At 41.0% G+C, this 12912-nt stretch overlaps 1 protein-coding gene across 3 annotated transcripts; it reads left to right on the forward strand.

Annotated features, from left to right (window-relative positions):
* Window positions 1-2450: 2450 nt before the first annotated feature.
* On the forward strand, window positions 2451-6866 carry LOC148015837 (protein NRT1/ PTR FAMILY 8.2-like). Of its 3 annotated transcripts, none has more exons than XM_087663842.1 (4): window positions 2451-3172; window positions 3250-3470; window positions 4411-5308; window positions 5700-6866. In XM_087663842.1, the coding sequence occupies exons 2-4, from the start codon at window positions 3302-3304 to the stop codon at window positions 6550-6552; spliced, it is 1920 nt and encodes a 639-aa protein (XP_087519968.1). In that variant the 5' UTR covers window positions 2451-3172; window positions 3250-3301; the 3' UTR covers window positions 6553-6866. The 3 variants fall into 3 exon arrangements, with proteins under 3 accessions (XP_087519968.1, XP_087519966.1, XP_087519967.1); XM_087663841.1 differs by having other exon boundaries at window positions 2462-3470; window positions 4411-4628; window positions 4752-5308; XM_087663840.1 differs by having other exon boundaries at window positions 2451-3470.
* Window positions 6867-12912: the final 6046 nt, after the last annotated feature.

Consider the following 12912-nt stretch of genomic DNA (forward strand, 5'->3'; position numbering starts at 1 on the left):
AATTTGCAATTAAGTTTCTCTTAATGATCTACCAATCCTTAATGAATCGCTTCATCTCAGTTAGCTACCTCTAAATATCACATGTTTGTAACTTGCATGCCACACAAATCTAAGTGGCTTAGAAACGTAGGAAGCATGTGGGAGAAAGTACTTTATATGCCCTTATCTTGCCATCAAGAACCCCATTTGTGGAGGCTAACAAGTATTAAAGAAGCTTGAGGTGTAAAGTATGTGGGAGAACGTAAGTCTTTATATGCCCTAATCTTGCCATCAAGAAATCCTTCTGTGGAGGCCAACAAGTATTAAAGAAGCTTGAGGTGTAAAGCATAAATATCAATGTATGCATATCTCATAATTGGCATATTTTTCTTCTGGTAGCTTCGGGAAAACAAGACTTAGTTTAGCTATCTCTTCGTACACATTATCTTCTCTTGAGCTTGATTTTGAGTGCGAGGGAGGGAGTCCAATGATTGAGTGAATATACCATCTCTACTCTTTCCTTGCCTCCTCCCCTTCCTCCTCTTCTAAGAGTTTGGAGGAGCATGCATGAATCTCACTCAAGGAGATCCATTTGAGGGGCAAGGTAAGGAGCTGAGAGTCCAAGTATAGAGTAGCTTATTGTTGGAAGTTTAGAAGGGTAAAAGGAAACACATTCAAACTTGTTACTAGGATAAATTGTCAGGTAGATAGGTTGTGGTAGGAGCACAAGGTTTTGGTTGTGTATCTCATTTCCCCACTATAATAAAGCTCAATTATATGGGTTGCCAAGACCTCAAAGTCTTATATACTATTGGATCTACTTAATGTGCTAGAGAATATATAAGTAAGCAATTCGATAATGACAAAAGTGATAAGTTAGTACTCTCCATTGTCCAATTCCTTGCTAGCAACAAAAATGTAAGGAAAGAATGCACAAGTGTCAACTTACCTAACTATAACAATGGTGAGGCATGCCAACATGAAGGCTCACCCACAAGAAAAGTAGGAGGTGAAGGTGAAGGAAGCAAGCTAAAGCAATGTTCTCAAACTTGTGTCATAATGAAAATACATTCCCAAAAATACATATTCGTAGTTATGCTTTTGAAAAAAATGGAGCAAAAATCTATTTTAACTTTTCAAATTTGGTGAATATTATTTGTTTCTAGTCACTAATGTCCTTTCCTCACTTAAAGCTAGTTTTTTGAAAGGATACATTGATTTTTTAAAGAGTGATATCAATATGTTCTTAGCTTTTAACAATGTGCATAAACATAATGGTGTTTAGGGTTTCCAAATGCATCCCATGTAGACATGATGAGATGCATGACAACGACATGGTTTATAAGATACCATATTGCTTATTAGATGCATGACAACAATAGATTCCACATTGTTTGAGATAAGAGATTTTAAAAATAATGGGAAAAATTTACAACACGTAACCTTGTTGAAATAGGAAGTAAAGTTTCCAAATGAGCATGTGATAAAATCTCGCAATTGGGTTTACAAGAGGAAGCTCTCGTTGTTTCTTGACTATTTGTTGGGCCTACTTGTGTGCCACATGTGAAGGGAAATAAGTGTGCCACCAAGATCTTTGAAAGATGGATTGATTCACTCTCTTTATGTCTTGTGATTATTCTTTCCAATTTTACCTAGGTTGTTTTTTAAACCATTAAATGTACAAGTTTGGGCCTTCAAACGTTTCAAGTGGGGAACAAAAACATGTTGCAACGTATTTCACACATATACAAACTCTTCAAAATGTAAATAACGAGGAGCATTGGTTGGCATAATAGAAACATGCTCACACGATTCACATTTGCATACAATTGCACAATGAAAGACTAATAAACAAGTCTTGTGCTAGTAAGCATTAGTTGGTGTAGCAAAGAAAATGCTCACAAGATTCTCATACAAACATGAAAAGACTCTTTGCAAGAATTGTACCATTGAAGGCCTTAAAACAATCAGAAATTTCTTGCTAGGTACTTAAGGGCTAGTATAAGTAAGGTGATATTTAGAACTAACGAAAGAAAAAAAAGGGCAGATGCTCACAAGATTCTCAAGTGACATGAAGAGACTCTATGAAATTAATGTAGCTTTGCATGCTTGAAAAAAAGGTTGAAATATTTTCTAGGTACATAAAGGCCATAGTAAGGGAGCTCTTACTTATAACTATCGAAGGTGAATAAAATGGTCCCTCTCAAGTGTTGGCTTTTCATCATATTATGGACCCACAAGTATGAAGCTTGCAATTGGTATACAAGAAGTTGGCAACATGATGTTAAATTTGCACTGAAAAGTGATGGTATTTAGACATGAGGTTATATGTTTAGGCCTATGAGCAATAATTGATCCAATTAGAACGTTCTTCCTCGTCTTTTTCAAGCATATGAAGCGTTAGGAGCACATAGCTCCCTTAATGAGAATAGAACATCTTTTCAAGTTGATGTATGTGTAGATGCTCGTGTTGACTAGAGTGTCTAGTCTAGGATGAGGCAATTTCGTTTTAAGCTTCTTGTTCAGGTTCATACTTCAGATCGAGGAGGAACTTCGTACTTAAGATCGAGGAGGAACTCTAGAGCTCGCAACATGGTCTTTTTGTTCATATTTCACCACAATTATAGCCGAGATCAAGGAGGAACTTTGGAACTTGAAGTGGTCGATTTGTCCACATTTCACCCAAATTGCTTGGATATTAATCATCCTCAAGAAGTTTAAAGTGACCCTAACTAGACAATTTCTGACCTTGCCTTCTCTCAAGACACTGATCAGGCTTCATCTAAGCTCTACTACGTCTACAATTATATTGCAGACGAGATTGAACGGAAGCCACAAAGTAGAGTAGAAATGGACGAATAAGAAAATAAAATAAACGACTCAAAAGGAGAGCGCGGATTCTTTTCTTAGTAAAGAATTCAATCACGTGAATATATAAGACGGTAGGTAGGTGGCTGAAAGTGCTAGTGGAGACAAGAATTCTAAGGCGAATTATGTGCAATTGTGAGCCATTCCAATTTCCTCATATTATAAACTGGGGCAATGGATTATGGGAGCCGTATTCGAGTTTTCCAATTTCAACCTGAATTGATCCGCGCCAGCAAGAGAAGTCGTTCCTTTGACGGAACAGAAGAGCTAGCTGCCAGCTGAGGTGGTGGTAATGATGACGATGATGATGATGGTGGTGGTGGTGGTAGGCCAGATTCTCTCAGAAACCTGTAAGGTCTTCATCATCATCATCATCCCGCTTATAATTATCTTCATCATCAGGCTTGCAATTATCGTCATCGTTCATCAATATCAATCCATCAGAAGCGGAGGAATGGATGGTACTTCTGCTCACGGACAGTCGTATCTGCAGCAGGCACCTGATAACCAAAAAAAGCCTAGCAGATTAGACGACTTGGTTAAGGATGGGTCAGTGACTCTTCAGGGGCGGCCTGTTTCTCGCTCCCGCACGGGTGGCTGGAAGGCTTGCATGTTTATCATAGGTTCATTCTCGTTTCCTACTATCAGCAATGAATGTTTCTCTGCTATGTATGTTACATTGATTCATGATAAGTCCAGCAATAAGCTTATCTTTCTAGTTATTCGACATACTGTGCTGTAGTCATATGGCAATATATCATTCGGCGGGTATATAAGCCCAGATGCAAGCTTTTGCATTTGAGCCTCTCAAACATTTGAGTATCACAACCATGATGTCGAAGCTTCAAAGTCAGTGCTCAAAAGCAAACTTGGGTTAGATTATTCAGTCCTGATCAGAAAAACGCTTGAGAATTGTTTTCTCTCTGAGATAAAACACCCCACGCAACTGAATGCCCACAAATGGGGGGCCCTGCGGCCTCCCTCCTGATTATCGGAGAGCAGGCAAGAGCCACACTGGCATTGTGCTATGCACAGATAGGATAGCTTGCAAGGCAAATGAATAACGAAGTTTGATCACACTCGAACCTCGGGTCACCTAGGAGGAGCAACCAACCAAGTGTTCTTGCCCGTGTTCTGAGTGGGCAAGAGCCAGAACTGACACAAATACGCCATGGGAACAGGGGTGTCCAACCAAGTTATACGCCTCGCATGACTTGAAGCCACAACCTCATGATTATGAGCCCGCCCATCACGTTTGGGACACTTGAGAATCTTTCTTTATATGTGACAGCTCTAATTTGGCATTAGATTGTGTTAATTGGTTTTGCATATGATGCTTTAACAGAAATTTGGAATGTACAATTTGTACACTCCTTTGCTGCAGCTCTTCAACTGAATCAGATTGTAGTAATTGGTTTTACATGAGATGCTTTAATGCTATTGTTGAACGTACATATGTACTGATAGGTAGAACACATAATAAACTGGCCGATGAGAACATTGCATGTACTAAAGAAGTCCAGACTCCTATGTCATGGCATGAATATTTTGCTTTGCTTTCAGGTGATGAGCTTAGTGAAAGACTTGCCTATTATGGCATTGCATCCAACTTGATAACTTATATGATAACAATATTGCACCAGAGCTTGGCTTCAGCTGCAAAGAGCACCAACAACTGGGCTGGAGTCACCCTCGTTATACCTATCGCAGGAGCTTTCTTTGGCGATGCCTTTGTTGGCAGATACTGGGCTATTGTAGTTGTGTCTGTAATCTATGTCATGGTTAGTTTTGATGTTTATTATAGATGCGAAACCAAATTAACAAGCTGTTTTTCTACAAGTATGATACTAAAAAATATTGCAATGCAACACATATCCATGACATACGTTACGCCAATGTTACAGGGATTGGTGTTGCTGACTCTCTCTGTAACCCTTACAACATTTAGACCAGCTCTTTGTACTGGTACTACATGCCCAGAAGCAAGCCCAAAGCAACTTGGCTTTTTTCTTTTCTCTTTGTATTTGATATCTCTCGGAACAGGGGGTATAAAGCCCTGCCTGGAAGCTTTTGGTGCTGATCAGTTTGATGAAGAGGACCACAACGAGAGGAAAATGAAAGTTTCCTTCTTCAACTGGTGGTACTTTGGGCTCTGTACGGGTGCTTTGTTAGCTTTTACTGTCCTAGTGTATATTCAAGACAATATCAGTTGGGGTATTGGATTTGGAATACCAGCCATTGCCATGACTCTAGCATTGGCTACATTCTTAGCAGGAACCAAGTTCTATAGGCATAAGAGACCTGATGGAAGCCCACTTACAAGTTTCATTCAAGTGATTGTTGCAGCTGCCCTGAAATGGAAATTACCCCTGCCAAAGGATCCAGATCTTCTCTATGAGATGCATGACAAAGAGTGTGTGCGTTTAGGCAGAAGGAAGTTGCGACATACTAACCAGCTGACGTAAGTAAAAAGAGTATTTGTTTAGATGCCCTGCTATAATTCCTGTTAAGATTTGTGTTTTCCACATTGGAGCTGATAAAAGCATTGCTTTAGTACAGGCACCTGCATGTACTTGAATGCTTGTGACTGTGCAAACAGGTGCTGATGAAGGAAAAGATGCAGTCTAAGGCATTTCGTTGTAATGTGGCAGTTTATGTTGGCACTCATCATGTATCAACTTTTAACGGCTGTGATATTGCATATGCTGCTCGAGATTTTGGTTTTTGGCTTTTAAAACTAGTTCAGTTCACTTCTAATATTCGGTTTGCTCAAGAAGGCAATCCTTGACCTTTGCCATGCTTATTTCAGCTCCAAAGCTTTGACCTCTAGCTGTATTCTCAATTCCCTGCAGGTTCTTGGACAAAGCAGCAACAATAGGGGATGCCACAATACATCAATGTTCTTGGAACTTATGCACGGTTACACAAGTTGAAGAAGTCAAGCTGTTAGTCCGCATTATGCCTATCTGGCTTTCAATGCTTGTCTATGGTATTGTTTTTTCTCAAACAGGCACTTTTTTCACGAAACAGGGAAGCACAATGGACAGACATATGGGTGCGCATTTTGAGATCCCATCAGCTTCTTTACAGGCCTTCACAACCATAGTCATCTTAATCTTGGTACCTTTCTATGACTGTGTGCTTGTGCCAGTAACACGCAGGCTAAGAAAGATTGATAGAGGTATAACGATGCTTGAAAGAATAGGCATCGGGCTGGTGCTATCAGCATTATGCATGGTAGGGGCAGCCATCACAGAGAGGAAGAGGCTTATAGTTGCACGAAACCATGGCTTGCTTGATCAGCCCAATGCAACGGTACCACTTTCCATCTTTTGGCTCCTCCCACAGTACATACTGATGGGGATGTCGGATGTGTTTGCCATAGTTGGGCAGCAAGAATTCTTCTATGACCAAGTGCCCGACAGTACACGCAGCTTTGGCATGGCTCTGTACCTTTGTGCAATGGGTGTGGGCAGCTTCTTGAGCAGTCTGCTTATAACGATTGTCGATGGTGTCACAGGTCGACGAGGCTCAAAGATCTGGTTTACAAGCAATATAAACAGGGGGCATTTGGATTATTTCTATTGGCTTCTTGCTATCCTTAGTGTTGTAAACTTTTGTGTTTACATCCTGCTAGCAAAGCTGTATGGCTACAAACAAGTAGAGAGTCTTAACAGTCCTATTTCTCATCAGGAAGGTGTGTGACTAGAGATCATCAGTGGACGAATGTGCGTTCCTTGGTCATTGTATTTTGCTATGTGACCAAGTCTTCATGTTTGTAATTTGTGCCATTTGCAAGAGCAAAAGCCTAGACATTTCAAAACAAAAACAGCATGGCACAAGAGACTTGGAAGTCTTTCCAAAGCTGGTCTCTTTACAACCAATCCCTTCTTTATCTAGAAGTGGTTTGAATAAGCCACCTAAGTCTGCAAAGTCCCTACTAGAAGAAAAGAAACGAATGGGTTGTAACCTTTTATTCACACCCTTCATATAGTGAATACTTTTCTCATTTTCCATCTCTACCGTCTCCTATAAACATGACTAGTTGACACTGGCCAAGCCCGCCAACCATGCATTGTGCGGTTTGCAAACTTACAAAGCTCGCAAGGTTGCACCTCATTCACTTTGCATTTTTTATGAGAAAATGGAGCCGTGCTATTGCACGAGCGCTTCCCTTTTGCCACCAAAAAGAGAAAAGACAAATAGCATGCTTTGTGTGCAACAAACAATGTGTTCGAAGCCTATTGTTTAAAATCCCATCAACATCAAGAGATTATTTATGACAATTTGCATGTAAGCATGTAGTTGATCATGTATACTATCATCGACCAAATATGTTTGTCTGCATGCATTGATGCATTAACATGTGTTTTTCAATGTGTGTGCATGTATGAGTGTGCTCTTCACTATTGACCAAAATGACTTGGCGCTGTACCAATTGTTGTGATGCCTACATATCTAGGTCTGGGTGAGACAACATGCATGTGAAGAGTCTCTCTCTCACTCACTCACTCTCTCTCTCTCTCTCTCTCTCTCTCTCTCTCTCTCTCTCTCTCTCTCTCTCTCTCTCTCTCTCTCTCTCTCTCTCTCTCTCATGTGCATGCATTAGTGCACTACATATGCACCTATTTTTGTGTAGAAATGTATATTTTCTCTATCTACCTCACATAAGTACAATCAATGCTTATTTTTCTCCACAAATTATACTTTTTCTTGGGATATAGAAAGGCTCATGGTTTTTTTTTTTTTTGGGGGGGGGGGGGGGGGGGTTGTAGCCGTAGGGGATTGTGTGAGAGGCAATATGGTAAGAGAGAGAAACTTGCTCCCAAGAGGAAAACCCCTTTCACTTTTATAAAAGATTCAATTGTTTGTGTTTATAAAAGTTTAATTTCAACCAATTTGCAAATAGTTATATTAGGTCTAGGGTTTGTAGAATAGAAATTATGTATACCCTACTTTACTTTAGGCTACAAGGTTGTCGCTATTTGTGCATATCTATGGGCTCATGACACATGGTTTAAGATTTCTTCTCCATCAAATTGCATCCCTTTTGCAATATTTCCTTGTTTCTCTCATGCCAAGATGACACCTACCAAGATGCCTTCCCAAGAGGAAAACCTCCTTCACTTGTAGTATACCCTGCTTTACTTTAGGCTACAAGGTTCTTGCTATTTGTGCATATCTATGGGCTCATGCCATGGTTTAAGATTTATTCTCCATCAAATTGTATCCCTTTTGCAATATTTGCTTGTTTCCCTCATGCCAAGATGCCTTCCCAAGAGGAAAACCTCCTTCACTTGTATGAAAGGTTCAATTGTTTGTATGTATAAAAGTTTAGTTTCAACCAATTTGTAAATAGTTATATTAGGTCTAGGACTCCTAGAAGAGAAATTATGTATACCCTACTTTATTGTAGGCTACAATGTTCTCACTATTTGTGCATATGTATGGGCCCATGCCACAAGGTTTAATATTTCTTCTCCATCCAATTCTATCCCTTTCATAATACTTGTTTGTCACTCTCATGCCACAGTGACACCCATGAAGATGCCTTCTCGACAGGAAAAGCTCTTTCACTTGTACAAAAGATCCAAATTTTTGTTTGTGTAAAATTTTGGTTTCAAATAATTTGTAAATAAACATGTTAGGCTTAGGACTCCTAGAATATAAATTATGTATACCCTACTTTACATTAGGCTACAATGTTCTCACAATATCTGCATATGTATGGGCTCATGCCACATGGTTTAAGATTTATTCTCCATCCAATTCTATCCTTTTTGTAATATATGTTTGTCACTGTCATGCCAATGTGACACTCCCAAGAGGAAAACCCCTTTCACTTGTATACAAGATCCAATTTTTTGACTGTATAAAAGTTTAGTTTCAACCAAATTGTAAATAGTTATATTAGGTCTAGGACTCCTAAAATAGAAATTATGTATACCCTACTTTATTGTAGGCTACAATGTACTCACTATCTATGCAAATGTATGGGCTCATGCCACATGGTTTAAGATTTATTATCCATCCAATTCTATCCTTTTTGTAATACTTGTTTGTCATTCTCATGCCATTGTGACAACTCCCAAGAGGAAAACCCCTTTATTTTATATAAAAGATCCAATTTTTTGTATGCATAAAATTTTAGTTTCAACAAATTTGTAAGTAGTTATATTAGGTCTAGGACTCCTAGAAGAGAAGTAAGGTATATTCTACTTTACTTTAGTCTACAATGTTCTTGTAACGTGTCCACCTATTCCCTTTCAGGACACATCTTAGCAGTCCAGCAGAAAGAGAGTCTAGAAAGCTCCGCCCGGCACTCCCATGGAATGATATGGGCTTTGCGATCTAGGACTTTTCACATCTGCCATGTAGCGGAAGTAATGCGGCCATTCCCACTTAGGACTGACCTGAATCAGGGTTTCCCTAATGGTCATTTCCTAAACAGCAACTAGCGTCGAACCCCAAGCAAACTACTTTACATAGAAACGCAAGGGACGAAGCGGATTCATGATGCACTTGGTCCAAGGAGAATGGGAAATGAGACGGATGCAAGGCTCGACCTCTCCGCCCATAAGGCATAGTCCCATTCCGTTCCCCTAAAATAGCATAAATCGTGATTTTTGTTGTTACTTAACTCTAGGTCAGTGCCCTTTCTATTCATTTCCTTTGAGAAGATCTCCTAGCTATCCATTATGATTGAGAAAAGTTTCAAGCCAACCGGGACCATCCATCTGTAGGACAGACCCATGGCCACATCCATCGCACTTTCCTCAAGGCTGCTTTAGTTGTCTAATTACCTAGCACATTTAGTTGGGCATGCATCAAGCAGCTTCATTAATTAGCCAGTTAGACACTAGTTCCTTCACGTAATCTTAGCACTTGACATAGAAAAATAGTGTCAAACAGGTTCCTTTTCAACATGTTATCTTATTTATCTTTGGAATACATCCATAAAGTCCAGTCAGTAGGGTAATCCATAATCTGCCCAAAGGCTATCCATAATCCGCCCGAAGGCTATCCATAATCCACCCGAAGGCTATCCAACAATCCACAGGGATTACTAATCCAAGATTCCACCCGTAGACTAGTATGCGGGCCTCGAGATCCAATCCCGAGTCATGTTGGCCTCCTGTGCAGGGCCCGGAAGACAAGGGATTTACGGCCAGAGCCCCCCCTGGCACCCAAGCGTCCTCCTACTCCAAGTAGCGCTCAATGGAGAGACCTCACGTGGCGGGTTCGGTCCACCTTCTCGGCGCGGATAACAATCCCCTTGGTTAGGGTCAGGCAGACAGTCGAGGGTAACTGAGGCTGCTTCTCCCTTCAGGACTTCAACTTGAAGCATTAGATATCTTTTCATCCTTTAGTTCCTTGAGCAAAAAAAGCAAACGGTGCTCTCTAAACTGTTACAAGCACAATCATTTCCAGTGATCGTTATTTGGCCAACTGCTAAGGAGTGAATCCTTCTCTCCGAATGCATCCAGCATTTGATCCGGGATCAATTGCGACTTGGCAAGATCCCCAAGGGTTTGTCTATTCTCCCTTTTGTCCTTGGGTTAAGGCCATACCCTATTAACCCAACTTAACCAATACCTTAGGTTTTATTAACAGTAAATCATGGCGACCATGTCGCTCCAAATTATTGATTGGTCCTTTGCTCCCAAGCAAATACTTAATTCACTTATCTTGGCAACTTAATCCCAAGAAAGGTGATATAACAGGATGACTACTCATCCTCTTGCAAGATAAACTTGCACAAGAATCTGCCAATCTCATTCCAAGGATTTGGCAACTCTCTTGTGATCAAACCACCTGACCATGCGATATTGCAACTTGTTACACAAGTGTCCCATCTATTCCATGGGATCATTTCACCCATCAACGGCGTCTTCTGGTCATGAAATCATGATTAGACAAGAAGCAGGGTTTGGGTGTCCTCTTATCCAACACATTCCCAATTGCACTAGGCCGACCTAGGGGTTCCAACTTAATCCGAGTTTCATCTTTTGAACGAGTGATCCTTAGGGTAGAAACCCTAGATCCTTTCTTGCAAGTACATCCATTTGTCCCTACATTCCATAAATGTGGGTAGGACCTTTGGGTATGAGGGTTTCGACTTGGCAACAAGTGCGAAACTAAGTTAAGTCCTCAATGTGCTAAACCCTAGTTAGCACTTGGAATATTTATTGTATCCATTTAACCATCCTATGCGAATCCTTTGCGGTTTAGGTGTTTTAGGTAATCCAGTTTACTTGTCTTACAACAAGGACGAACCAATCCTAGAGATGTTAATTTGATCTAAAAGGGGAAAACTAGTTGCATTACGTCGTAATTCACGTAAGCACGCGATTCATTGCCTCTACGTACGATTAGATTCACAAGCCCTAACTTTTCTTGTTAAGCCCCAAAGCACATATTAAATTACGGCATAATTTCCATTGATCCCACTAGGACTTGCATTCATGAATCATGCCACTAAGCTTTTAAGATTTTACTCTTAAGCCTACGTCGAATGTGCAACATGCAACCTTTTCCTAACTACTACGTAGTTTAATGAGATTCATGCCAATTTGAAGCTAGAATTAACCTATTTCATGCAGCCCTTAGAATCTTTTCCATGCTTTGCAATTTCCTACGGTTGATAACGACTTTCTTAATGAATCATTACGAAGAAGATTTGTCTAAAAATACGACATGCGATTTAATCTTTCCATGCATAATCGAAGGTGTACTATAGTAATTTCAACCTTGTAATGCTAGTCATTAGTTATTCTAGACTCGTCACTTTGCAATGCACAAAAGGCAACTTGCTAATAAGGTACTAAAATGCATAGACACCTTATGTTCTTTTTTGTTCATTCCATGGAAAATACAAATGATCAACTTCATATCATGAATTACTTTAAGTAAATTTCAAGTAGCCAATTTATTTCAATCGCATTTAGCTAGGTGGATTTGACAAGTATAAGTGCATCCTAATTCCATGAAATAACCATGCATAACTGCAATACTTCTACGTAAATCAAAAATAGGAAGAAAACCTGGACTTGTGGGCTCGGTGAAATATCCACATGAATATTAGGAGATGATCCTCCTGCAGGTGCACCTTGTGACTTTTTAGGGGCCATCGTGATTTCGGCTTCTGGTTTGCCTTTGCGGATTCGAATTACTTGCCTTGGTATGCAGCCTTAAGATCTTTGCCCGTCTCCCTCGTACGTGGATATTCCCTTTGAAGTACGGGTCCTTGACAGAAGTACCGACTTGCGGAATTTGGCTTATGGAAGGCCTTAGGGTTTGGATTTTGGGCCTTGTTGCGAGAGAGGAGGGGTTCACGAAAGGGTTCTTGTGAACGGCCCTTGCAAAAACGGAGGCTTGAGAGCTATTCTTCTCCTTGAAATTCCCGGGTTAGGAATGGTTTTATGGGGCTTGTGGGAATGGGGACTTTAAATCCCGGCCTAGGAATGGGCTTGTGGTGATTGGTGGGAAGGGATTTATAGGCTTCCCCTTCTTCTCCTCAAATTCCGAGGCTAGGGACGGATTTGTGGGTGATTGGTGGAAAAAGGAGGCTTATGAACTTCTTCTTTTTCTCATAAAAATCCTAAGGGAAAAAAAAAGGATCTATTGGGAAGGGGACCTAGGGAAACACCTCTTCTTCTCTACAAAGAACCGGGCCTAGGGTGCTTGTAGGAGATTTGGTAGGAAGGGCCTTATAAGCTTCCTCTTCAAAGCCCGGGGGAGGGGGGGGGGGGAATTGGGATTTTGGAGGATCTAGTGGGAAAGGGTGCTAAGGACCCCCCCTCCCCCCCCCCCCCCCCACTTTAGAAGCTTCTAAAAAAGAAGGTTCCAGTACCCTACAGCCAGCCTGATCCTCACGCAGTCCCCCTCTCCCCTTTACCCCCCCCCCCCCCCCCTAGGGGGGGTTTTTATAGGTCAAGGGGGAGGAGAGGGGACCTCCCCTACGTGGCCCTTTGCATGGCTCTCTTCCCCCCCTTCGTCATGCAACCCTACTAGCCCATCCCCCCACACTCCCTCTCCTCCAGCCATGCATCGGATGGGGGAGAA

This window comes from Lygodium microphyllum, chromosome 23, assembly GCF_053477565.2.
Source record: "Lygodium microphyllum isolate KBCC chromosome 23, Lygodium_microphyllum_v1.1.10, whole genome shotgun sequence".
Taxonomy (NCBI): Eukaryota; Viridiplantae; Streptophyta; class Polypodiopsida; order Schizaeales; family Lygodiaceae; genus Lygodium; species Lygodium microphyllum.